At 39.5% G+C, this 26929-nt stretch overlaps 7 protein-coding genes across 9 annotated transcripts; 3 read left to right on the forward strand and 4 right to left on the reverse strand.

The window, feature by feature from the left end:
* Window positions 1–809: 809 nt before the first annotated feature.
* Window positions 810–3369, reverse strand: LOC108596380 (WD and tetratricopeptide repeats protein 1). Its single transcript, XM_017982050.2, has 4 exons — window positions 3281–3369; window positions 3065–3213; window positions 2213–2990; window positions 810–2155 (listed from the first exon to the last, which is right to left on the reverse strand). The coding sequence occupies exons 3-4, from the start codon at window positions 2985–2987 to the stop codon at window positions 996–998; spliced, it is 1935 nt and encodes a 644-aa protein (XP_017837539.1). The 5' UTR covers window positions 2988–2990; window positions 3065–3213; window positions 3281–3369; the 3' UTR covers window positions 810–995.
* A 324-nt stretch (window positions 3370–3693) lies between these two features.
* LOC108595335 (ankyrin repeat domain-containing protein 13C) lies at window positions 3694–5794 on the forward strand. The gene has a single exon (XM_017980554.2). The coding sequence runs from the start codon at window positions 3818–3820 to the stop codon at window positions 5162–5164; it is 1347 nt and encodes a 448-aa protein (XP_017836043.2). The 5' UTR covers window positions 3694–3817; the 3' UTR covers window positions 5165–5794.
* A 1025-nt stretch (window positions 5795–6819) lies between these two features.
* Window positions 6820–7437, forward strand: LOC108596290 (essential MCU regulator, mitochondrial). The gene is made up of 2 exons (XM_017981879.2): window positions 6820–7006; window positions 7101–7437. The coding sequence occupies exons 1-2, from the start codon at window positions 6861–6863 to the stop codon at window positions 7234–7236; spliced, it is 282 nt and encodes a 93-aa protein (XP_017837368.1). The 5' UTR covers window positions 6820–6860; the 3' UTR covers window positions 7237–7437.
* A 1967-nt stretch (window positions 7438–9404) lies between these two features.
* LOC108596288 (polyadenylate-binding protein) lies at window positions 9405–14717 on the reverse strand. 2 transcript variants are annotated; one of them, XM_017981877.2, is made up of 6 exons: window positions 14618–14717; window positions 13358–13542; window positions 11047–11519; window positions 9964–10984; window positions 9568–9893; window positions 9405–9496 (listed from the first exon to the last, which is right to left on the reverse strand). In XM_017981877.2, exons 2-5 carry the CDS (start codon window positions 13521–13523, stop codon window positions 9640–9642), a joined length of 1914 nt encoding a protein of 637 aa, XP_017837366.1. In that variant the 5' UTR covers window positions 13524–13542; window positions 14618–14717; the 3' UTR covers window positions 9405–9496; window positions 9568–9639. The 2 variants fall into 2 exon arrangements, with proteins under 2 accessions (XP_017837366.1, XP_017837365.1); XM_017981876.2 differs by lacking the exon at window positions 14618–14717 and adding an exon at window positions 14102–14241.
* Window positions 14718–15235: 518 nt separating this feature from the next.
* LOC108596289 (polycomb protein Pcl) lies at window positions 15236–19931 on the reverse strand. Its single transcript, XM_017981878.2, has 6 exons — window positions 19705–19931; window positions 17889–19427; window positions 17653–17825; window positions 16979–17587; window positions 16362–16887; window positions 15236–16293 (listed from the first exon to the last, which is right to left on the reverse strand). The coding sequence occupies exons 2-6, from the start codon at window positions 19389–19391 to the stop codon at window positions 15859–15861; spliced, it is 3246 nt and encodes a 1081-aa protein (XP_017837367.1). The 5' UTR covers window positions 19392–19427; window positions 19705–19931; the 3' UTR covers window positions 15236–15858.
* A 575-nt stretch (window positions 19932–20506) lies between these two features.
* On the forward strand, window positions 20507–24452 carry LOC108596287 (heat shock factor protein). 2 transcript variants are annotated; one of them, XM_017981874.2, is made up of 9 exons: window positions 20508–20708; window positions 20845–21090; window positions 21792–21900; window positions 21966–23125; window positions 23191–23498; window positions 23592–23697; window positions 23817–23888; window positions 23982–24054; window positions 24115–24452. In XM_017981874.2, the coding sequence occupies exons 2-9, from the start codon at window positions 20866–20868 to the stop codon at window positions 24267–24269; spliced, it is 2208 nt and encodes a 735-aa protein (XP_017837363.1). In that variant the 5' UTR covers window positions 20508–20708; window positions 20845–20865; the 3' UTR covers window positions 24270–24452. The 2 variants fall into 2 exon arrangements, with proteins under 2 accessions (XP_033149071.1, XP_017837363.1); XM_033293180.1 differs by lacking the exon at window positions 23817–23888 and having other exon boundaries at window positions 20507–20708; window positions 23191–23697.
* A 596-nt stretch (window positions 24453–25048) lies between these two features.
* On the reverse strand, window positions 25049–26881 carry LOC108595685. The gene is made up of 4 exons (XM_017980966.1): window positions 26797–26881; window positions 26369–26734; window positions 26000–26125; window positions 25049–25939 (listed from the first exon to the last, which is right to left on the reverse strand). The coding sequence occupies exons 2-4, from the start codon at window positions 26412–26414 to the stop codon at window positions 25086–25088; spliced, it is 1026 nt and encodes a 341-aa protein (XP_017836455.1). The 5' UTR covers window positions 26415–26734; window positions 26797–26881; the 3' UTR covers window positions 25049–25085.
* Between the last annotated feature and the right edge of the window lie 48 nt (window positions 26882–26929).

The following is a 26929-nucleotide window of genomic DNA, read 5'->3' on the forward strand; positions in this document are numbered from 1 at the left end:
TTGAACTTTATTTGAATTGTATTTTTAATTTCTGCATAAAATAGTTTGTAATATATTCTTAAAAATAACAAAAATCAATTGTATAAAAGGCAAAAACAAAACACAAAATATGAACAGCCCCGACATAACAAACAACGCACTTTTGTAAAGTAATTAACGAAGAGAATTCATCTAAAAACTATATAGAAACCTAATTAAACATATAATATACGAGAATAGTGTGAAAGAATTGTGCAAGTAGAACATTAAAGCAAATCTTATATCATCCGCGAATATTTACAACACATTCAAGTTAGTTTATAAGCCACTAACTAAAATACCCAACAGAGAAGCAACAATCCGACAGACAGACAGACAGGAAATTATTAACTTTTAAATGTTCACCCACATATAAAATACCTTTCATACTATTTAATAATGTACTAAATATATTTTAATAACAACAAAAACGGCTTGTCGTTTGCGTTATGAAAAAGTAAACTTTTTAGTTCTTAATTGATAGTAAACTGATGAATAAATTAATAATTCAAGAACAAGCAGCAAGCGAGAAAAAATATAAGAAACACGATACTTGAATATTATTACATAAAGGTAAAATATTTATATGTATGTATATGTATACATGTGAGCATAGATTTAAATAATTACGATAAATAAACAGAATAATTCCAAAAAAAAAAACAAAATTCAGATGCCTTTCTTTTATACATATAAAAAATTCGTTTTCTATATAAAATTCATTATCTTTCCATCGAAAGGTCGCTCGCAATTAAAACAGTAATTCTTAGAATTTTTTATTATTTCTTTGATTTGCACAATTCAACAAAATTTGCAGCGCCTTACGCCAAATTAGACTATATTTTATAAATATATATGTGAATTATGTATAATCGATAAGCTAATTGCTGTTAAGGGCAGCAGATTCCCATAGCTGCATTCGAATTAAATCCAATTGAAAGAAAGCGTAGTTTACATTAGGCTTAATTAAATATTGCTTAATTATTAAAACAATTCGCATTGCGTGGATTCAGATCAAACGGATCGGTTCGCATTTGATTCTGATTGGTTTCCACAGAGTGTGTGATGTCCTTAATGAGATGAGGACGCTCCTCTGGGCTAGGCGCGCAGGGTGACCAAATTTTGATATCATGATCAATGCCGCTGGTGGCAAGCATACAAATGCTTGGATGGGGTTGAATGCAGTTGACTATGGCTCTATCGCCACGATAAATGGCGCGTATTTTTGCCGTATCTCCCTCCCAAATATAGAAATTGCCATCATCTGAGCCGGCAGCAATGAATTCACCATTAACGCCCAAATAGTTGGCCTCCTTAATATCCGTGGTGGTGTTACAATGCCCGACATATCGTTGCTTATAATCCTTTGCACTACCACGTAAGGCATATTCGGTGTTCGTTAAATATAAGCAACTTCTCTCCTGAAGCGAAGTTTCCTCATTGTTTTTCGTTGATTGCATTAGCATTTCGCGTATGTCCTTGTTCAGCATGAGCACGCCATGATTTTTAGCAAAGCTGGGAAAACGTTCTATCAGCTCCTTTAGGCACTTGTCCGCCTCCTGCGGTCGCTTCAGTTCATTCAATGCACGCGCCAAGCGAAAGTGTGCTTTAACGTAGCCCGGATCCAGACGCAGTGCTTCGTGGCAATCCCGCAGCGCTGCGTATATATCACCAAACCAGTCACGTCGCATTAACGCAGTTGCACGATTCAAATAAAGCACTTCCCCTTGCGGATAAGCAGCTAAAGCCATAGAGTACTCATCAATTGCCGCTAATAGTTTACCCTGTTCCAAAAACTCATTGCCCAGCTTCTTGTGCTGCTCAATGTTAGCAGGCAATGCACGTCGCTTATGCGAGCTTTTTAAGGGTTTGCCCTCCACAGGGGACGGCTGCTGCTCCACCTCGTTGAGTGACTCTGCTTGCGTCGCCGTAAACGCTGGCAGTTGATAGAACACTGGCGGATTTGCATGGTGTAGATCGTAGCGATACACATGCTCGCTGCCCATATTTACCAGCAACTCCGTGGCATTGTAGCTGTTGAAAGTCAAGTAAGTAACAGTTCGCGACTCGTGCGATATTCTACGGCTAAGATTCTTTACAACCTGACCAGGTGCATAGTAGGTAACACAGGTGCTAGCTGTAAGCAAAGTATATCGAGATTAGCTTAAATACTTTGGCAATGTTTTTATATTACCAGCATGGGGCAGCATGCGACGATCGAAAACACGCGCATAGGGATCATTAGCACCCACAGCTAGGTATTCAGTGCGCCTGGGATTTATTGCAAGGCACTTGGCTTCTGTAGTGAACTCCACCTGCGTGGATAGGCTTATTAGACGCACACCGCACGCCTGGCTTTGTTGCTCCTCGCGACAATTATGTGGCTCTCGCATATCGAGCTGCAATATGGAGCCATCCTCGCCAGCAGACCAGAATATGTAGGGCGAGTCGGGCGCCGTTGCCAAGCGCTTGACGCGCAATGTATGACAGCTGCAGCTGAAGAGCGTTTCATTATCATGATTTACATCATACACATAGATATATTTGTCGGCGCCACAGGTTGCCACAATGCTGTTGTTGTGACGCGGTAGAAATTTAACAGAGAATATATTGCCTAGATGCTTGGTGTGCAGCGCGTGCACACGTCGTTTCCGAAACGGATCCCAAATCATTACACAGCTATCGTCTGAGCCGGAGGCAAGCAACAGGCCATCGTCTGTCCACTCTAAGCAATTGACACAGCCCTCATGACCGGTTAACACTGCCTCGCGCTCCAGTCGATCTACGTAGGCTGGCGAAGCCAACAAACGGCGTCGCAACTGCTCATCCACATCACAGCCAAATTGTTGCCGCTGCCAGTGCAGCGCTGTTGCGTTCAATGGTATGCGCTCACCGCTTTCGTGGCGTTGATAACGCGAACTTCTTGAATATTTGTAGCTCGACTGTGGTTCAGGCACATCACTCCACATTATCTGCAGGCAACAAAAGATAATTAGTGGTTTGCTTTTATAAAATTGTTGTATTATTGGTTTGATTTTGCCTTTACCGTTTTACAGTTGACCGTTTTGTTTTCCCCCTGCCTAATCAGCTTGCTATGTTGTTTTTCTTTTTTCTGTTTTGGTTTTTTTGTTGTTGTTCTTATGAGTCGCCCCTACACGTTACAGCTGTGCGTAAAGTTATCGATATGTGCCCCCGCTAAAACGAAAATAGGCAGTCGAATGGTAACTTGTTTACTTTATATTAATGTATCAATTTTTTGTACCTGTTATTTGTATTAAGAAATTTGCCCGACGGATGTATTGTACAATGTAATAATCGACGACAGGGCAATTGGACCTGTTACGTTCTGCATGATGTCACGAAAGTGACCCGTCTATATCGTCTAACTCTAATTTCTTAACAGAGTCTGTTATGCGTTTCCATACATTGCTCTTTTGTGACTGTTAATTGGTTAGTCCAATAACAATCAATAACAGGGCAATTTTTGGACTACTAAATAACTAAAATAACGCAAAGTGTATTAAATACCGCGAGCGGTGAGTGAAAAATGTCCAACGAAAAGGTGGACGAGAAATCGCAGAGTTCAGAGCAGTTGAAGCAAACGGCTAACGGTTCAGCTAATGCTGATGACTCTGAATCGGATGAGTATCAGTCGGCGGGAGAGGGTGAAGGTGAAGATGACGACAATACAAAATCAACAACAGCAGCAGTAGCAACAAAATCGACAGCAGCGACAGTCACTGCGACAGCAACAACAACAGCAGCAGCAGCAGCAGCAGCAATACCCACGCCACCTCCAATGCCAGATGAATGTGAAGAGTTTCCTATGCATCGTAGCGTTTTCGACAATGATATACGCACACTACAGCGACGACTACTACTAAATAGCGCTGTACAAGAGGTGGCCAGCAAGGATCCCCATGGAAATACTCCACTGCACTTGGCCGTCATGCTTGGACGCGCCTGCTGTGTGCGCTTGCTGTTGGCACACAATGCGCCCGTCAAGGTAAAGAATAATGAGGGCTGGTCACCGCTGGCGGAAGCTATTAGCTATGGCCACAGGCAGACCATAACACAACTGCTGCGCATGCTCAAGCTACAATCGCGCGAGCACATGGAGAGTCGACGCGAGCGTCTGGTGGATGCACTACGGCAAATGCAAGACTTTTACATGGAGTTTAAGTGGGACTTTCAGTCCTGGCTGCCGCTGGTGTCACGCATTCTGCCCTCGGACATTTGTCGTCTGTACAAATGTGGTGCCGACATTAGGCTGGACACAACGCTGGTTGACTTTAATGAGATGCGCTGGGACCGCGGTAATATATCGTTTCTGTTTCGCGGCGCAGCGCCGCCAAACGAGTCGCTGGTGTTGCTGGACAATGAGCAGCAATGTTATCAGCGTTTGCGTTACGAGGAGTCCGACATGGAGGATGAGGTGGATGTGCTCATGTCCACCGATATACTGGCCACACAAATGTCCACCAAGACCATACAGTTTGCGCGCGCTCAACGTGGCTGGCTGTTTAGGGCGAATCGTAAGGAGCTAATTGGTGGTCAGTACCAGTGCGAGATTTATACAATACAAGGGCTGGTGCTGAAGCAGCGCAAACGTCGCGAGCACTTGTCGCATGAGGACCTGCAGAAGAATCGCGCTATTGTGGAGACAATCACTAAGGGTGCACAATCGGATGCCACGACACCCACAAATGGCAGCAATCTGACGCTGCCGGAACTGCCACGTCGTAGCTCACTGCCCCCGCCGGCGGCAACCAATGTGAGCTGGACGCAGTACATTGAGTCGCCACCTGGCAAATGTCCGCAGCTGGGTCGCACGCCTGTTAACAAGCAATCCAATAAAACGCTACGCGCTACAGTTGCCATGAGTGCGGACTTTCCGTTAAGTGTGGACATGCTGCTGGATGTGCTGGAGGTGGTGGCGCCACTTAAGCATATTACTAAGCTGCGTGAGTTTGTTACGCTGAAGCTGCCACAAGGGTTTCCCGTCAAAATTGAAATCCCAGTATTGCATACGGTTACGGCCAAGGTAACATTTCAGAAATTCGAGTTTCGTGACAATATACCTGCTAATCTGTTCGAGATACCCTCCCACTACTGGGAAGATGTGCGACGCTTTCAAGACTTATGACCTAGCGATGAATCATCATCATCCTCATCAGCGGCCAATACGCCCAGCGCCAGCACCAGCGGTACAAGCGGCGGCAGTGCCGTCAAGCCAACCGATTTGAATCGCAACAGCAGGCGCGCATCCCTTGGCGAGTTTGATTGAAACAAAATCAACATAAAAAGATCTAATACAAATATTGCGATTTCCATCATAAATTAACTAAACGTTAAATTAACAACATAATGCCCAAATGTTGCGTACAAGTTGTTTGTTTTTATTTGCTTATGTTTATATAAATGAAAAAACAACAAATTTGTAACGGGCTTGCAAACGAATTGATTCGTTACTTGACAAAAGCGTTCCAAGAACTTTTATATATTTACAACAAGTGTCATTGCCTATTAACACTATTTATTCTATAGACTATAACTGTACTATAGATATATATTTATTAGTAGAGTCTGTCAATTTGTGTTGCCTGTATTTTATCATGTCTTTTGATTCAGTTTTTTTTTTTTTTCACTAACCAAACCGCTTGACACATGCGTTCCAAAGTGCTGTTAAGGCTAAATCTAATCAGTTTCCTATTAGTGTGCAAAATCAAAATACGTATATGTAGCTAATTGTTGTTCATCATTTTATGTACAATGTTCTTACACATATGTATGTATTTAAATTGTTTAATTTTCTCTATTTATAGCGCAATTTCATAATTGTTTTTTAAGCTTTAGCTTAAACACAGAAGCAGCATATAGTTTAATCATTTAGCAAAAGAAAAACACTTGCTAATAAACATAAACAATTGGCTATAGCTTAAGTGATTTTCATAATCAACAAAAGTATTTACAAGTGCGCAAAATATAACAAAAAAGCACTTCGCTAACTAAAATAAAAAGAAAAACCAAATTTGTAAACACATTCTGCTCATTTTTATTTATAATATGCTTTCTTGTATATATACAAAATTAGTTTAACAAAATTGGTTTAACATTTACAAACATACATTTTAATTTAATACACTAACAGCTACTAGTTGTCTATTTCATACGTTACTTAATTTATTGTTTATAGATTATACAATTAATATTCTACTGCCAAAATGATTTTATTTTAACAAATTGTGTCGCAAAGTTCATTCAAGTTTTTTTTATATGCATTTTATATATTTTATATACCGTATAAAACAATATCAATATGATTAGTAACAAACAAACCCTTTTGTAAACGTAAAGGACAACAAAGCCTTTATAATTTAAGCAATTATAAATACACGCATATATGTGTAATCGGTGTATAAAAGAGAATACACAGTAGTTGCAGAAAAATTATATATATTTATACCTATTAATGTATTCCGCTCTGCAATGATTACACGCGCCCATAAACACAAAAAATGTAAAATGAGCAACAAAATAAAAGCAATTTTATGTAAAAAAAAAAAAATAAACATTGCCAATTATTTCTGCTTAATTAAGCTTTTACTTTAGACCTTGAAGCACCACAGTGTCATCAGAGATCAGAGATTTTGTGTTGAGTGTTTGGCGCATTTAACAATTTCAAAATCTCAGCTGTGCAACATGCTTGGGGCGCTTATCGAATATTGCTGTGGATTATACGTGCAAGTTTCAGTATACACTGCTTGCCCCAATTAAATACTAAATTAAATACTGCACTTAGTAAATAGTAAAGTAAAGGTGACATTTTAAGCAAATTAACAATGGTTTCCTCTCGTTTGATGACATTGCAAAGAATTGCACGCCAAATTGGCAGTAACAATAATTTGATTGAAAATCAAAATTCTCGTCACATGTCTGGTGTTTATTTTCGCAGCGGTGCCTTTAAGCCAAAACCAAATGAGGTTCCGTAAGTAGACATTTGCGAATATATACATACATACATATGTATGTGTGTGCATTTGTATATAGTGTAAAATAAATATTCTATTTGTATTTTTCAGATTTGGCCTTTTTGCAATTATTTGTGCAGTGATTCCTGGACTGTTTGTGGGCGCAACCATAAGCAAAAACGTTGCCAACTTTCTAGAAGAAAATGATTTGTTTGTCCCCAGCGATGATGATGATGATGAGGATTAAGTTCATCTACATATGTACATTTGACACTATTAAAAACTATTGACTTGACTCAACCAAATATGACAATTTTCTCAGTCATACCTATAGCTTTAAGAAGCATACTTTATCGTTTTAATATTTATTAAATCCCTTTGCCATTTATATTTACTAAGGCCACAGTAGCGACAATTGTTATACTAGCATAAATAAAATTTGTTTAAATTAAAACACATGCTAAAGGTGTTATATAATATTATAAAAAATCACGCATTACATATATAACTAATACACATGTACATGCAACATAAAAATTACACTTAATCGAAATTGAGTCACGTACCAATCACAGATTAGAAGCTTAGGGAAATTTTCGAAATTTCAGCAAATAACAAAATTTTGAGCTTAGTTTGTTAATTCCATCCCGTATCGAGTTGAAACTAGTTTATTATATTATAACTTCACCAAATTTACGATATTTTGATCTTACCCACGTAAAAGTTGAGCCCAGGTGCCCACCAAAAATAATAGACTGTTGGGTCTGTTATCGTATCGAGTTAAAATTATCTTATTATATTATATCTTAACCAGGTGCCCACCAAAAATAATACTGTTGGGATTGTTTTTTGCCGAAGTGGAATTTTATTTCATTTAATATTTGTTTTGGGTGTACAAAGGTTGCGTTTTATTTTGATGTCAACCTGATCTGAATTTCGCAAATTAAAGATTTTAGTTAATATATTGCTATATATTATAAATGTATGTTTTGTGTGATAAAAAGTAAAAGTTTATCGCTGTTTGCTTGAAAGTCTTCAGCAAAATTCTCAAAAATCTTAAATATTCCAAATCGGGTTTAGTTTATATGTATTTCCTTGTTATAGTTTGCTTTTTAAGATGCAATTTTTTGCGTATAAATGTTTTTGTATTTTGCAAATGTTTCAAAGATTTTTTTGCTTGTTTTTATTCATGTTTGTTTAATAAAAATATATTAATTTCTGTGCACACGAATTGGTGCATGAGGCTTTATACTTTTGCCATTTAAAAACATTTGTTTTTTTTTCAACTAACGATCCGCAAATAATAAAAACCTTGGCGTTCGCGTTCCCTACTTGACATTCTTTGTAATTTTTTGAATATATGCAAATTTTTAATAAACAATTTTTGTTTTTCTTCTTTTTGTTGATAATAAAACATAAATGTTTCTTTCTTCTTACATGATCTCCGTTCAAAATTCTCATCTCTTCGTGTTTTTTTCTGCGCTTTAGCGCTTCTCTTGTATTTGTATATTTCATATATTTTTATTTTATATGTATTTTTTTTGGTAATTTTTTGTTTTACAATTTTTTTGCTTGATTTTTTTGTTTTTTCTTGTGTATTTTCTTTTTAAAATTGTATTTTTCTCAACACTTTGTTGTTGTTGTTGATTTTCTTTTTAAAGTAGCAAAAACTTGACTTTCATATTCTTGCGGTTGTTGGTATATATATTTTTCTTCTGCTCTACATCGATCTTGATTTTACTTTTACATTTTTTCGTTTTTATTGATTTTAACATTTTTTGCAATTTTTTTGTATTGTTTTTTCTTAGTTTTTTCCCCAAGTTATTTTTCACATATTAAATAAAAGAAAAAATTACATGTTTGCGTCGTATTGAATGTAAAGAAAGTGGCTTCAAATATGATAGCGTGTTTGTATGTTAATGTAACAAGCTGCAACTTGCCGACTGCTTAAAGGACTTCAAAAATTTACTCCAATTTCTTATTTTTTCTAATTACTTAACGCATACAAAATAAACATGTTTTCAATTTAAGAAAACAAAGAAAAAAGAAATAGATTTTATATCTATTTGATATATATATATATAGAATATAAGATGTGTACATAGTTTTTTCTCGTGTATGAATCTTTCCTTTCAACAATTTAAAAAAGACTTGATATTCATATAAAAATCCTGTCTTTTTATAGATATTTTACATTATTTCCTTTTTTTTATAATTTCTTTCGTAATTGTGTGTGTTTGTGTATGTGAAATGCGTTCGAAATTAAATGATTGAAATTGTGTAAATCTTAGATGTGATCTCTGCCGTTGGGTAAAACATAATTATAGTCGGCTACTGCGGGGATTCCCAGATTCCTGCCCCCAGTTTGCTGTGTAAGAACATTTTCCTGCTTCCTTCTTCTTGCTTGTTTGTGTACTTTATTCGCTGCGTTATTTCTTTGCTTGAGCATCCATTGCAGCGAATTCATATTTGTTTTGTGTAAAAAATTTATAGTGAAGGGAAAAAAGCTACAAAGACATAGGAATTAATAAAAAAAACAAAAACTAAGTTTGAGATTAGGTACGAGAGCGCAACTTACATATTTTGGGTGTCGAGTGATATTTAAAATAAAAAAAAAATTAATTTGAAATCCGCTTTTGTAGTTCGAGCTTTAGTTAGTTGGGTCAGTGACGCGATGAACCTGTAGCACAGCTACGGCTTCCTCAACCTTGGCCTTGAGTGCCTCCTGATCCTCCAGCATGTGCAATAGCTCAGAGTTCTCAATCTCCAGCAACATGCCAGTAATTTTGCCAGCCAAAGCGGAATGCATGCGCTCAATCATGGGATACAAACGCTCACCAAGAATCTGCTTCTGCTCCTGTGGCTTAGCATTGGCCAACAGCGATGCAATAAGCTTCTCAGGGTCTGCAAGCAGCAAATGATGCAAACACAATTTGTAAATTTACTTCAACTAAAATATTTTTGTCAGACTTACTTTTGCCTTGCAGCTGCTGTGGCATGGGCTGCGTCTGCTGCATTGGCTGCACTGGAGGATTACGCATATTGGCGGTATACTTGTAGCTGGGCGCACGCTGCTGAGCACCACCTGCGCCTGGCATTTGCATGGGCACAGCGCCAACAGACTGTTGTCCGGTAATGGCGCGTGCTCCGGAGCTGCGCATATTATTGGCCGCGGCGGCAGCAGCTGCGGCATGCGTGCCCTGCACCTGCTGGGGCTGGGAGCCACGGGCACCGGCTGCAGACTGGCGGTACTGTGTAGGCACCGCACCGGCTGCACCCTGGAAGCCTCCAGCGGTGGCGGAAGCAGCGCCGGCCTGCACGCTTTGCACCGCCGTTGCCGGACGAGTTTGTGGTGCCCAGCGTGGTGTGGAACGCATTTGTGGTGTCATCTGTGGGCCGAAGAAACGCTGGCTGGGCGGCATGGTAGGCACAAAGAAGCCGCTGGCGGCATTGGGCTGGAAGATTTGTCCCAACTGCTGCATGCGCATACCTGTGACATGACGCATATACTGCGATGCCAAATGTGCCTTACGCTCCTCCTTGCGCTGGGCCAATGCCACATACAGTGGCTTGCTGCCTACAACGCGTCCGTTCAGCTCGGTGACAGCGCAGGTGGCCTCATTGGGCGAAATGAAGCAAACGAAACCGAAACCCTTGGAGCGACCCTCCTCATCGGTCATTACCTTGGCGGATGTGATGGTGCCATAGAGCGAGAACTCCTTGCGCAGGCGCTCATCATCAATAGAATCATCCAGATTCTTGACATACAAGTTCACACCAAAGACTGACTCGTGGCGTTTCTTCTTCAGCTCCTCGAATTTACGCTTCAGTTCTTGCTGGCGCTCGGCCTTCTTTTGGGCACGTGCAACATACAATGATTTGCCTTCGCCCATGTCTTTACCATTAAGCGCTTGTACAGCGGCCTCAGCAGCCTCTGTGGTATCAAAGGCCACAAAACCGAAACCCTTGCTTTTGCCATCCTCTTTAGACATGACCTAAGTTAAAGAATTCAGTTAGCTCTGCTGTGCACCGCTTTTTTGTTTACTATTTAACTTACTTTGTAGCTGGTAATCTTGCCATATGGTTCAAAGAATTCTTTCAGCTTTTCATCATCAAAGTCTTCGGTAAAGTTCTTTACGTAGACATTTGTGAAGAGTTTGGCCTTCTCGCCGAGCTCCTTCTCGCGTTCCTTGCGCGGTATGAACTTGCCAACGTAGACTTTCTTACCGTTAAGCAACATTCCGTTGACTTTATCGATTGACGTATTGGCGGCCTCCTCAGTTTCAAAATGCACAAAGCCATAGCCCTTGGAGTTACCTTTCTCATCTGTGGCAACTTTGCAGCTTAATATATTACCGAAGGCCGAGAAAGTGTCGTAGATCGCCTTATTATCAATGGCCTTGTCCAGATTCTTGATAAAAACATTACCAACACCGGAGCGGCGCAGTGAGGGATCGCGTTGCGACCACATAATGCGTATGGGCTTATTGCGTATCAAATCAAAGTTCATTGTATCCAATGCACGCTCAGCTGTTACAATAGAATGCAAAAATAAAAATTAATAAATTTGTTTCTCCTCTCTTTGGGGTAATATGATAAATACGCTTAGTTCTTAAATTACATAAATTAAAATTTTATTACCCTTTAAAACTGAGATTTTGCAAAGAAATGTGACTCTTCAACTTCTGCGCTAGGCTATGGATCAGCCTTAGTACATGGTAAGTCAAGTCGACATTACTCTGGCAACTTTGAATCTTAGTCGGCTCAAAAAGGAAAATAATTTGACCAACCAATGGGTAGAAGTTGCCTACCGAGGATTACATTATTAGAATGTGACTCTTCTACTTCTGCGCTGGGCTATGGAGAAGCCTTAGTACATGGTAAGTCAAGTCGACATTACTCTGGCAACAATGAATCTTAGTCGGCTCAAAAAGGAAAATAATTTGACCAACCAATGGGTAGAAGTTGCCTACTGGGGATTAGATTATTAGAATGTGACTCTTCTACTTCTGCGCTGGGCTGTGGAGCAGCCTTAGTACATGGTAAGTCAAGTCGACATTACTCTGGCAACAATGAATCTTAGTCGGCTCAAAAAGGTTTAAAATTTGACCAACCAATGGGTAGAAGTTGCCTATTTAATATACAAGTTGTAACTATTGTAACGTTTCTACTTCTGTAAATGAAAATAAGGTCAAACATTTACATGGTAAGTTGCGCAAATTAATTTTGCAACTTTGAATCTTAGCCGATTCAAAATATATGAAAGTTTGATCAGCCAATGGGTATAAGCTGCTAAATTATGAGCGAGGGTTCAGTAAACTCAACGGTATGCAGACAATACTGATGACTACGCTTTCACAGCGCGCTCTGGCTTAATTCAATAACAAAAATAAATACGAAAACATTTCCAAAATGTAAACGACCTTTTCGTAATCAACAAAAACCAGAGTTGCGTTGTTTTTTGATTTAGTTGTGGTGAAAGTTAGTTTACAAAATAGAGAAACATGTTTACGAAGACGGGACTATGCGAGAATTTACACATGTCAGTCGATAAATTTAGGGAGGGAGAGAAAGAGTTAAGTAAATGAATGAATGTGCGTATAGTGGTTGGCCTTGCATATTTATATACATAAAAAGCAAGTGAAAGCGAGTTGAAATAAATATTTTGTATACTATCGCAAAAACGTGCAAATATTCGCTAATCAAATTTAACCTATAAATGTGCTTAAATTATCAAAGCTGCTGCTGCTTTAAGAAAGAAAAAAAATTGAGTATGTATTGCTGATCTCACTAAATTTGATTTCAACTTAATTTCACTCTCTAAGCGTACGCTCTCTTCTCGCTGTTTGCATGTGCGTGCGTGTGTGTGTGTGAGGCCGTAACGTTGGCCAGTTTGGCATAAACAATAAACACATGTTTATACACACATACACACACAGTTTTACTAAACGAGATAAAAAGTGCGCTTGTGTGTGTGTGCAAAGCGCTCTGCTTGGAAACAATAGTTGCAGACCAACTTCAAGCTGACGCCTTGGTTACGCGATAAGAACTTGTCGTCGTTACTGAATCATTTGGGCATCATAAGGAGGAATGCAATTTGCTATAGAAACTTCCAGTTCAATTATGACTGGACAACCAGCTGTTTATTTGTTTAGCTGCTCTCCCTTTTGTTTCTCTCATTCACTTTCGAGCACAATAACTGGAAATTCTACACTAACACTCACATACATGCCAACAGAGCTGTTTACGTGTGCGTGTAGGTTTCTGTGCAAAAAAAATGTACACGTGTTTTAGCTATGCTGACTTTTATGGCGCGCCCTGACAATTGTATGGGTACATATGTTTAAGATTTATTGTTCATTACTCACCATCGGCTGGCTGCTGAAAGTTAACATAAGCATAGCCCAAAGAACGACGTGTAACAACATCGCGACACACTCGTATGGACAAAACTGGGCCAGCAGTCGAGAATTTCTCAAACAGGCCCGCTTCGTTGATGTCCTGATGCAAATCACCCACGTATAAAGAAGCCATTTTTAGTGATTAGGTCCTCCTAAAATATTTAAAAAGATTTTTATAAGTTCATGGTTTTTTTTTCAGTTGGGTCTTTAAAACCTTTACGACATGCACGCAGCAACATACAAAAAGAAAAGAAATTATAAGGCGGCGTGGTTTTTAGTGTATGTGTGCCTGTGTGGCAACACTGACGCATGTGACAGTTAGACAGCCCAATAGTCGACATGGCAACACTGCGCGGCGTAGGCATGTGCTTTGTTGTTGCTCCTTCTTTCTCACACGCACACTCACACATATACACCAATACTCATGTTGGAAAATTTCCACATGCTCTCACGCATACACACACCCTCTGACAGACCGAACTATTAATTTACTTTAGTTAGCATGCAAAATCTGAAGTAATATTAGCTTGTTAACTTGCAAATCACATAATTTTCTTTTAGTTCTTTGTTCATAACTCTTGCATGCTCGCTGCGTTTTATTTAAGGGGCGACAGCTTACGTCGCCATCTTGCGTGGCAAACGAGTCACATTTCATAAGAAAATTCCGCAATTCGTTTTGTGCTTTTAGCTTGCAGTCACGTCTGTACTTACGTTTTCAACTCTTGCTCGAATTTTTTGCTACTTTTTACAATTTTTTTTTGTTACTTTTTATATTTTTAATTTTTTTTTTTTATTTTTTTAATATTTTTTTCTTCACAAAAAATATGTGATAAGTCGTGTGCTAAGCGAAAACACGACCGCTCACTTTAACGGACTCTACTCGACTCGATTTGACGCATGTTATCGTACAATAAAAATATAAAACTAGCGAGTATTATCTACCATACTATTGTGTGAGCAGAGCGGGTAATGCTCAGTCAGTTTGTTTTCCAGCCCTCGTGTAGAGTGAAAAACAGCCGTTCTGTTTTGACAGCACATTTTGAAAATGTCAACAAATTTGTGAATTTCATTAGAAATTGCAGAATAAATTTCTTGACTAATAATATGGTCCATTTATGTGTTCTTGTTGCTTCCATGTTTAAATAATAACTGTAGGTACATAATTTATGCATACATATACATATGCCCCCTTTGCTATTCAGTTTACTAAGAATCTCAAAGACTTACCTGAAGCCACAAATTCGCAAAATGTATGGAAGTTGTTTATCACAGCGCGCCGGTCGAAATTTAAAAACTTTTTTGGTTTAGTTCAAATTCACATCAAACAGTAAAATTTTTTTTGCCTTTTTGTTTTTTTTACGAAATAAAGAATCAAATAAACCAAATGTATTTCATTGATTTTTTTTTTAATTTTTTTCGGCTAAAAAACCAAATTTTTTATTTTCTTAGTGTGTCTCCTAAAGAGGTGGCAGGAAGACTGACACAGGGCTAAATTCGAAGGGCGACTATTTCGGCACGCTCGTCGCCTGCTAGGATCTAAATAGTTTTGTATCAACTTGGTCTTATTAAATATCGCTTAGAGATGGCAGCAACTATCGCTTAAAACAGAATTCGAAAGGAAGATTATGCGCTTAGAAACATTTATTCAAAAGTCAATATGATTAAACACATACATATAGATTATTATTTAATGTGAGTGTTACTTTTGTAAATAATGCCAATGCAAGTATATGTAAGATTTTGTTTTGCGTTCGACTTGATTTTGATTTTGTGGGAAATTTCATAATGCTATAACTAAGTTCTATATGAAATAGTATGCATTACCTATTCTAAACTTTTTTTGTATCAATTATTTGTTGGTTGGTTTTTTTTTGTGTTCAGTATACCTTATGTATTTTTTTGTATGCATTACATAATTCTATGTTTAATTTAGATAGTACATATATTTTTCAAAAATGTATGTAATAATGTCTATAATATACTTGGAACTGAAACTTAACTTAGCAGCAAACTATGCTTTTCCAAATAGTTTGCCTAATTATTTAATACGTTTTTTTTTCTTCAGCAGTAGATTTAAACAAAAGCAGTTAAATATTGTAATACTTTGCCTAGTGCCAATTTTAGCTTACACCATATTAAGAAGATTCTCTTTCAGTTTCAGTTACATTTACATTTGTTTTTGCTTAATTAACAATTAACTGCCATTGCACAATTAAAACCTGTATTCAGTTATTTTTTGCATATTATAAATGCCAAACTTTTGTTGTATATATTTATCATTGAAATATTTAGCTATTTTGGCAGTGCGTTTTCATTCAAAAAAATTAACAAAACAATAAGAGGGGGCCTAAAAAATACCTGGCAGCAAACTCTTGGCTTATATAATAAATTAGGTGTGAAAAGAAACGCAAGAAAATGATAATAATTAATAATAATAGTCAATAAGTAAACGTACTAAAGGCCAATGCTCAGTTTCCATGTGTTGTTGTAGTTGTGGCTGGGGCTGTGGCAGCTGTATCGCCCACCCACTCCACCAGATACTGCACCTGCCTGTTGCCAATGCGTCGTGTAGCGCGTATAGCAAATGACTCTCCAGCATCGATGCGATTCATGGCGCCGCCAAAGTATTTATTCACTGATTGCTTCAAATCCAACAACGAGTGTCCATTGCTGTTGGCGCTACAATGGCTGCTACCACTTGTAGTCGTGGAACTGCTTGAATTACGGCGGCTATTGCTCGAAGAGCTGCAACGTAATTTTTGCGGCCGTTGGCGTAGCAATCGTCCATGCGCCGGCTTCTTTGGCGGCAGCAGCGCAGGCGCTGGCGGCGGTAGCTGCAAATCTTTGGCATATATGGGAAAGTAGTGGCTAGGTATGGGATTGATAGTTGTAGTGTTGATAACCTGTCAAAAAAAAAAAAACGAAACTTAATACGTTGTTTTTAAATTATATCAAGTGTTTTGATTATTACCTCCACGGCCGTTGTCAGGCGTCGTGTGCGTCGCCTGCGCACCTCCTGATTGGGCCCAATGGTAATATCTTTGGCACTCAGTCTTCGCTTTATGGTGCGCACCATGCGCGGCTGTTGCGATGTTGCCTTGGCCAGTTCAAAGCTGTTTAGCTGCTTGATGCTCTTCAGTTTGAAAATGCTATTAATAATGCCAGCAACGCCAGCAGTGCCACCAATGCCAACGCCACGTTGTTGCACAGATTTCTTGGGCGTGGCCATTAGAAATGGATTATTACGGCCCAGAAAGTTAACTGGTGGCGGTATGATAAGATCCAGCGAGCTAGTGCCACGGCTGCTGCTTGAATTCTCATCAGAGGAGAGATCACAGTTGCGGCTGTTATCGTAACGCTTTGACGAACGAAATGCCTTACGCTTGCGACTGTTGCCCAGCTGTTGCGGTGTAATCGTTGGCGCTAACAGCTTGCCTGCGTCACCATCATTGGCATTATCGTCGGCCAGATCGGGTGTGCGCGGCGTCACTGTCGCACTCAACAACTGTAATAAGCGGGAAATTAATTTTTTTCACTGTTTTAGATTCATTTGGGTTTTAAATTTATACCTCTTCAGCCACGTTAGACACTGCAGACTGTTTGGTGCTTTGCTGCTTGACCTTGTCCATGATTTGCTTAATGGGTAATTCATCTTCGCTGGTGTCTGCCTCAGCCTCAGCTTCTGGCTGGGCCAGTGCTGTTGGTGTAGCCATTTCCTCCTCATCCTCATCATCGTCCGTATGAAACTCATAGACATCTTTCCTATGCGGCTTCATTTCTTCGGGCATTAGGAGCAGCTTAAACTTGTTTATCAGCAGCTCATCGCTGAGCTGCTCGTGTGGTTGTAACAACACGCGTGGGGTCAAGGGCGGTCCACTGTGCCGTAAGGCATAATAGGCGGGCGCACGTTTGGATTCGCGACCGCAGACAAAACGCTCGGAATATTCTTTAAGCGTTTGCTTAATGCGCTCCATTAGCGTTGTTTCGGGCAGTTGACGCCATTCCTCACAAATGGGCAACTGTTGACGATGCTCGAGTATAAACGGCCAAATGTCCTCCATTAAATGATGATACTTTTGATGCTGATGCTTGCGCAGATTATAAAGCGTTATATGCAGCATGTCAACCCAATCAATTTGCAGTCGACGCACAAACTCGACGCCATCATTACAAACCGTACAGCAAAATACAAAAAATCTGCAAAAGGCAATTTTATAAATAAATAACTCTAGTGTGGTTGAAATTTAAATGATTAAGCTTACATATCTCCCCGCAACAGCTTGCGCTTAAAATTCTGCATGCATTGTGTATGAAACCAGTTGCGGCACTTGCAACACTGCAGCATATTGTGATCAAATTTGCCTGGCTTGCCACAATAACAATATATTTGCTCTTCATTCACGCGATGCTTTTCATCCCAGCTTAACTTGTTTGTCTGCAATATTCATACATATACATATATATTCAAGTTTATTGCAGTCTGGATTTTATAACTTACATGATACGGCAGTTGTCGACAGATGCCTGGTGGCTTGTTGCTCTCCATTTGCAACAATGTAGTTTGCATCTTCATGGGTTTGGTGCAGCGCTTGCAACACCAAACGCCATTGGCAATTTCGGTGGTACAACCACGATGATAACCACGTCCACAGCGTTCACAGATTTCGACAATATCCTCGCTTTGGGCTTGCTTGCAAGCTACACACATGGGTCCAGCGGGCTTGGCTGCTTTGCTGGGTTCACTGCCCAGTTTTCGAAGTTTTTCCGGCTCGCACCATTGCTCCGATTTGTCATCGAAGCGCACAAGATACTGCTTCTCAGATTGGGCTATGATTGTGCCCAAATAGAAGCGTCCATCGTTGCACTTGATAAAAACATCCTCTTGCAGGTCATATTTAATAGGCGTGGGGCTCGATGGTGCCTCTGCTGCTGCTGCTGACGTCGGTGGTGTGGGCGGTGTAAGTGGTGCTGCGACTTCTTGTATGCTTTGCGTAACGCTAGCGAAGCTCTGCTTCAGCTGCGTCTGCGTTGTTGGTGAACTGCTGCTGCTACTACGGCAGCTGCTGCTGCTGGGAGATTTATGTGGCGAGCTTAAAGTCTCCGGCGTTGTGGGCGGCGTTTGCGGTGTGGTTGTGGTAGAGTCCGGCTCGTCTATAATAATGACAGCACTTGTACTTGCACTAGCTGTGTTTGTGCTGCTGGAAACAGAGCTGCTTCCACAGCTGCTATCAGCAGCGCTGCTGTCAATTAGCGGCAACAATGCCTTATGCTGTATAGCTGGTATAATGGGCGAAGGCTGGCATAGATTTGATTCCGTATAGTGATTGTTAATGCAGATATTTATGCGATCCAGCACAACAGTGGGTGGGGCGGCGGCAGTGCTAGTACTATTGCTATGATTGCTAACCGGCACCAATGGCGGCGGCTGCGCTTGCAATTTCGGCGCTGCAGTGTAGAAGGCGCCCACTGAAGCATACAGTTCGTTGGCAACCGTGGCTGGCGTTGCTGATACAGTTGTTGTTGTAGGCGCAGCATAAAGCTGATTCAGCTGCTCGTTGTTTGTTTTATTAAGACTATAAACATTTGGCGTTGTGCTTATAATGCGAATGTTATTGATACCATTTGTCTTAAACGGGCTTGACAACGTTTGCGAGGGCTGCTGCTGCTGTTGGGCATAGCTGTTGGTTATCTGAATGCTGCCGGGATGCGCATGTGCGGTTGCATTGGCAGTTACTCCTGCGTTGGCATAGTAACGCTTAGCGCTGCTAATGCTTGGCGTTATATTGTTGCCGGCATTTGTTGCTAGCGTTGGAGGGGGTGGCGGCAGTATTTGATAGGTTAGCCATTGCTGTGTATTTGGAGCTGTTGCGGCGGATGTTGGCTGCGTTAAGAAACTGTATGTTGTGGGAGCAGCTGTGACTGTGCCCGCAAAGTGAGGTGCCACATTTTGTGGCGTATTGTTGTGTTCATGTGCTTGCAATTGAAAATGGTTGTTCATCATTGTTATTGTATGCCGTTTATTTGTGCGCAGTCTTTTCTAGAAAAATACAAAGCAAAGCATAATTAGTTTTTCAATTATTTCATTTGCAGCAACAACAAACTGGCGCCTTTTTCAAGCAAGTTGTTGCTATCGCACACATATACACAAACGCACTCACACACGGAGTAAGAGAACACAACGCTCGCGGCCCTTTTGTATTCTACTTCTTACCAACATGCATACACATACATATTTATGCATGTATGTATGCAAGTAGTTTTTTCCCCAAGCTGTCGCACAGAAGAGACCGCACTTTCAAGAGAATTTTACGTACCTTTAAGTGTGTTTTAACACATGTATTAAATTAGCATAGCATTAAAATACATTCGTTTACTAGTTGTGTAGCGTTTTGTGCACAGCTTAGCATAATAGCAAGCAAATCCACTAAAACAAATCACTTGATTCGGCAATTAAAGTGTCAGCCATTTTTCAGCATATGCACAGTGTGACCAAACAATGAACGTAAGAATACCACAACCGCGATATCGATATTTTCCCATCTAACTATGTTCTAATATATTAGTGATTGGTTTATCTCAAAACTAGATAGAATTTGCACCTTGCGTATTCATAAGATTTTCGTTCAAGATTTGAATAAAAACAGACGCGCGGCAATATTGATCTTCCCTATCACGGGAACTCTTGAGTTTTGTCAGCCCTGGAATATAGTCAGTATGACAGTAACTGCAAAGCAAAACAAACAAGCATATGTACATATTTTTCATTGCGTATTAATTTTCTATATGTGGCTTATAGCCCCAAAGCTTATTATAAATATACCGGTGCGTGTCTTAGTAACAAACAGTATTTACCTGATCTGTTGTGATTCATATTCAATAAACGAATATCGATAAGTACATGGAACTAAGTTTTGTGTTGTTAATTTAAAAAATAAAGCGAATAATATACAATATTTATATAGTTTAGCTGTACCTAGTAGTTTACGATAATAATACATTTTTAATATTATGTTTTGTCAAATTAATTAAAATTGTCTCTCATGTCTGTTAGTGGAATTTGCCAGCGATTGCTCGATAACTTTACAAAACTATATAAATAGCTGCGGGTTTCATTTCGATAGCTTTTGCCATATTGTGTCAAGCAACGAAGACGGGAAAATTACGCTGTGAATAAATCGTGCAATAAAACATAAAATAAAGTGAGAGAAAAGTGAAAAAACAAACATTTGTTACTTGCAACGTGCAAAACAAGCCAAACCAATTATTTTTGTGAATTTATAACGTTTTAATAGCAAGAAAACAGACCTACAGTGTTGCGGTAGGTACCTATACCTATACATGCATACATATATACGTTTGCATGTGTGTGTGGTGACTGGACTTAACTTTTGTGAAAAGTCATTGAGACGAGCTTTTTCTTTAATTGCGCCTTCTGCATTTTTATTTTTATGCAGTCAATCTCAACGTTGCCTTATATGTCCAAGTCGCGTGCAAGTGCAAAAGCCGTGCAGCTAAAGCACGAGTCAACTGAGGAAGAGGAGGACACGGAGGAGCAGGACCAACTAGAGCAGCGTAGGCGTCGCAACATGCATACAGCTGGCAATGAAACAGTCGGTGGCAGCGGAGTGCCAGCCTTTTTGGCAAAACTCTGGCGTCTCGTTGATGATCCGGATACCAATAATTTGATTTGTTGGAGCAAAGTAAGTGGCAGCCATATTGTTTATTTACACATATCAGCTTTTTACCTTTTGACATAGCAACAATAACAACATGTACTTACATACATATATGCACACATACATACGTAGCTTTTACTCTCATTGACTTTCTACTACGTCATCATTGTCTGCGCTTTATTTTTGTCTTGTTGTTGTTGTGCCAAGACGCACGTATGCAGTGCGTTTGATTTGCATAGTGTGTGTATGTGTGAGTGAGTGCGTGCGTGTGAACGTGTTTGTATGTGTGTGCCCAACATTCAATGCATCTGTAAAATTTTCCACTTGCTGTCTGTCAATCCGTCCATCTATGTCTTTGTCTGTCTGTCGCTCTTTGAATTCAATTGTATGTTATTTTTGATTGCGCAGCCCTGTGTTGTGTTTGTCCATACACAGATAAGCCCAAAATTTGTTTTATTTTATTTTGGTGTTGCCACTTACAACATTTCACACAATTGCTTCCTTCTTTGTGGTTTTTTTTAATTAGATAATTATGCTATCCACGCTTATCAGCCAATTTGTTGGCCCAGAAATATATTTAAATAATATTAGTTGATTAACGCTGACAGATTAGAGTAAATAGTTTAGATAAAAAAAGGCTTTTAGTTTTAGCTATGTTTTGATTGTCAATTGCCAGAAGTAAATAATATGCAATATTAAATGTAATTTATATTCATTTATTGCAGGATGGACGCAGTTTTATTATTCAAAACCAGGCACAATTCGCTCGTGAGCTGTTGCCGCTGAACTACAAACACAACAACATGGCCAGCTTTATACGGCAGTTGAATATGTGTAAGTAATTTAATTAAATCATAGATTTATATCAATCATTTAATTAAAAAATGTTTGAATTCCAGATGGTTTTCATAAGATAACATCGATTGAAAATGGTGGCTTACGCTTCGACCGCGACGAAATTGAATTTTCTCATCCTTGCTTCAAACGCAATTATCCTTATCTACTTGATCATATAAAACGCAAGATATCAAACACAAAAAGCGTGGATGACAAGAGCGTGCTAAAGCAGGAGACAGTTTCCAAAGTGCTAAGCGATGTTAAAGCAATGCGTGGACGTCAGGACACCTTGGATTCACGTTTCTCTGTGATGAAACAAGAGAATGAGGCATTGTGGCGTGAGATAGCCTCGCTACGTCAGAAACACGCCAAGCAGCAACAGATTGTCAACAAGCTTATACAGTTCCTCATAACTATAGTGCAGCCATCGCGTAATATGTCCGGCGTAAAGCGGCACATGCAGCTGATGATTAATGATACGCCGGAGAATGCGCGTCAGCGTCAGCGCAATGCCAGCGAGTCGGAAAGTGAGAGCGGCCCAGTTATACATGAGCTAAGCGAGGAGCTGCTTGAGGAGGTTATGCATCCCAGTACACCCAGTCCCTATGCCAAGCACTATGACGCCGAAAGCGCCTCTCCAGTGGCCATGGAACGTCCACGCTCTAACATGAGCATCAGTAGCTCACAAAACTATGATTATTCGAATCAAAGCGCTGATGAATTTATTGCCACTCAATTGCTCAATGCCGCTGAGGGCGCCAACAATAGCGTACCACGCTCACCGGCTGGCCAACAAGTTCTTTATACAGTGACCGAGGCGCCGGAATCTAACGCGCCCGAAGCACAGCATATGCAACCCAGTCCTCAAAGTCCCTATAGCGGCGATGAGCAGCACAACGTTCTTACCACACCCATGGTGCGTGAACAGGAGGCACGCAATCGTCAGCTGCTCAAAGAGAAGAACAAACAGCGTCGTCGCGCTGCTGAGATAAGTCAACCTCTTCAATTCGATGTGGATGTCTCACCTAAGTCTTTGAGAACAACGCGTGCTCAATCTAAGCAACAGCAGCTTGGCAATGCAAATGCAATGCCGCAGCCCTTGTTAGTAAAAACAGAATCGGAGCATATACCCGATCTATTGGATCAAACCGAAGTTGCTGGCAATGCGGATCTTTATAATGTCAACTTTATAAGCAACGATATGCCCACAAATATATTTCAGGTAAGTTTCAAATGAATTAATAATCGAAAATTTACTAAGATATCTTCATTTTGATATTCTTACAGGATGATTCAATATTGTCTAGCAGTGGCTTGGATGAGCAGGCAGCCAAGTTGGATCAGCAGCAGCAGTTTGGACTTACTACGGTGAACAATGGAAAATTTGCTAATATGCCTATGCTGGGCAATGAAAACAATTCGCTGTTGGTTGATGCTAATTTGGCTTCAACTTCCAAGGCTGCTACAACAGTCAAGGACTGTGATGAGTCACAACAACAAACACAGCAGACACAACCACAGCAACAACAACAACAGCAGCAGCAGCAACAACAACAACCAATGGCTGTAACCAAATATTGCGGAGATGATGCACGGTTGAGTGAACTTTCAGTAGCTGAGCAACGCCAGTGCCGTTGCGATCCGAAAGCCCATAATAACAATATGCCTTTATCTTGTTGTGGTTGCAGTGATGAAGTCACCGGTCATTTGGATAATATGCAAGATGAGCTGGAATCTCTAAAGGACCTACTGCGCGGAGAAGGCGTCTCTATTGATCAAAACATGTTATTGGGTGTAAGTATCTTTGACTATAAACTAATCAAACTAACAACTGTACAAGAAAGCTGTCCGTTTGTCCGTTCTTACAACTAATTAACAACTTGAACTGCATTAAATTGAATTAAATTCTACAGGCTGCGCTGCAATCTGCTGTTGCCAGCAAGAAGCCTCTGTTGCAGCTGACCGATGAGGAGCTGCTACTAAAGGTCAGCGAAACAACAAGCAGCACTCATTTAATGTGCCAACAATTCACTAGAAAGAATAACTAACTCTTGTTTACTCTATTATGTTTATTGCAGCTCTTTAACGATTCAGATGTACTGGACAATTATGGTTTATCGTTTCTGAATGATATGGCTGGCGATAAGAAAGGTAAGAAAAGTTAATGGTCCTCATTTTGATAAATATTAACTTATAGTTTTTACTCTACAGCAAACAGCGGCTCCGAGTTGATTAGTTATCAACCCAATATGTATGATCTGTCGGATATATTGGACACAGATACGGATAATAACAAGGACAGCACCACGGGTCGTCAGCTGCAGACTCAAAGCTCAGTTCTAAATACACCGCGACATGACCCGTAAACCTTAAGATCCTAAGATCATCTATTTGCATAGTCTTAATACGTTTAGCAGTGCAGCTCAGACGAACAAATTGTTGATTTCACATAGGGTAGAAATTTACCCATTTATTAACGGTTCTAGTTCTTAGTTTAGAGACTGACGAAAATATGTCGCCTAAATATTTCATTTATCTATATATATAAATACACATTAATTTTATTATAATGTTGGGTTTTTATTAGTTTTTAGTTTGTTGTTATATATAAATGAAACAAAAAGAACCAAACATATTTATTATTTTTACTCCAAACGGTATGCCTTATGCACTATATATAAAATATATAGAAAACGATTTTGACAATTTACAGATAAAGAGTACCAGTTTATATAGTTTTAACGCAAAAAAAAAAAAAAACTACAAAAAAATAATGAATATAACAAAAATAAATATAAGCTAAGGCTAATGCTGATAGGAAGGTATAATAAAATTAACTATATTAACTAAAGTGTTTGAATTATGTACTATATACAGTAGCTAATTACAATATTTAATAAAAGATTGAATTTGAAAGCGTTTGAGCTGCATTAAAAACAAATTGTGTTTTATTTGCTTTGTTTTATTTTTCAAAACAAACTTGATTTTAATTAGGTTTTTTACTGAATAGATAATCGTGTAAAAGAATTAAATACAATAAAAATATTAACGTATAGCTTAGTCTAAGTAGCGTCTTAGAAAAAATGCAGAAATTCTTTTAATAATATTAAATATTTATAATTAAAGTGACATAAAAATTGTACGTATGCGCTTGTATATGTCAAAATAGAGATCCCATAAGCTTAAGCCTCATCCTTATACTTTGCATCCTTTAAAATGCTGGCAAATTCAAATTTGACACGCTCGCGCTCTGATCTGGGCATGCTACGTAGCGTGTCCACCAGCGATAGACAGTATAACTCAATGGGGTCATTAAAGGACGCAGGTGCGGGCGGCGCATTTGTATGTTTGCGCTTAGACGCATTTGCCAAATCACCAGCGGGTGCAGTGCGTCGCGTAGCAGTTGGCTTGTAAATTGGCTCGATTGTAACTTCACCATTAGAAAGAGATGTTTTATTTTCTGGCTCATAATATAGCGACTGGTGGCTATAACGATGATGCGATTGCTTTGAGGATTTGACATCTGATTGTGGCTCATCGCCGTTGCCCATAACAACCATAGGCGTCAGCAGTGGAGAGGAGGACGGCGAACTCATTTGCGTATTGTTGTGGCTATTGTTGCTACCGTTGCCGTTGGTTAAATCTGATGAGTGCTGCTGCATCAGCATCAGTTCAGGCACAATATCATTATCACCATCCATATGCGTTGCAGACATTTCACCATCTTCGCTATTATCATCCAGTTCTATAATATCAAAATTTTTCGCTGAGTCGACCCGCAAGTGTTCCGGATCAGGATAAAGAAAACTGTTACTATCATTGTCGCTGCTGGCACCGCCGTTGGTTGTATGACTTATTTCCACATAGCTTTGCGCCTTCTTAACATTATAGGTCTGTGCAGTGTTTTGTAGAAAGGACAAATCTTCGGTAAAGCGACGTTTGCGCACGTTTGGATTTGTCGTCCCCGTCTCCAGTGCTTTGATCTCCTGCAGATAATTGTAGCGTATGTTTTTCCATTTTGTTTGTAAAAAGCGGGCTGCACAAATTTATATATTTTAATTTGAGATTTTCACAAAATAATTAACGGCTAACTTACATGAAGCACCAAGCTCATTGGCAATGCGATCCCATATGCCCACACGCACTGGATTGCGTCTATAGTGTGGATGACTGACATCATAGATTGCAGGATTAGCTCGCACCAATTTTATTAGTCGATCGTCTGTCAAATTTTGGGAAAAATCGTTAAAAATTCCGCGTCGCAATATGTTTAGCTTTCTACGTTCTTCACAGCAGCAGCCAACCACAACAAGAACTACAACAGCAACTACTACAATAGAGCAGCAACCCTTAGTCTTCTCTCTTATAGGGGAAGACTGCTATGTTGTTATCCTGTTGTTGTTGGGGGTTGATTCTGCACCTTTTTCAATTGTGTATTGTCCTGTAAAAAACGGTGCAAGCTTACCAAACTCTGGTCCTGTTGTCTCTCTTTCCGCATAGTAGCGTTGCATTTTCCTTTTCTTATTATCTCTTATGTTGTGGCCCTTCAGCTGTCCTTTTAAAGAAGAATCCAATATTTTGCAAGTCGCAATGTTTTATTTGTTGCCAATTAGTTGTGCATGAGTTCTTCCAGTTACTTCAATTATACATAGTTTTCTCAGCGATATCAATGATTTGTTTTATTTTAATTCTTCAATGCTTAAAGTCCCGTTGCGTTTGAGATGTCTTCTGTGCCTCTCTATGTTATTTCTATTCAAATCTCTGCGCACGCTCACTGGTTGCAGGACTGCCAACCTACTGCGGCTAGTTGCGGAGCTGCCAACTGCTGCGGCTGTAAGTGCTGGTTAACATATCATTTTATTTATATTTGGCTTAAAAGCCATATATTTATACCTTTTTGCGTTGCATATGAACTTTCTAAAAATTTAACTAGGCAATTGGCAGTCTTACAGCGAAATAGAGTTTATAATTCAGCCTTTTAATAAAAGACTTACTGAACATATGATCGATTATGAACTGGTTCCCT

This window comes from Drosophila busckii, chromosome 2R, assembly GCF_011750605.1.
Source record: "Drosophila busckii strain San Diego stock center, stock number 13000-0081.31 chromosome 2R, ASM1175060v1, whole genome shotgun sequence".
Classification (NCBI taxonomy): Eukaryota; Metazoa; Arthropoda; class Insecta; order Diptera; family Drosophilidae; genus Drosophila; species Drosophila busckii.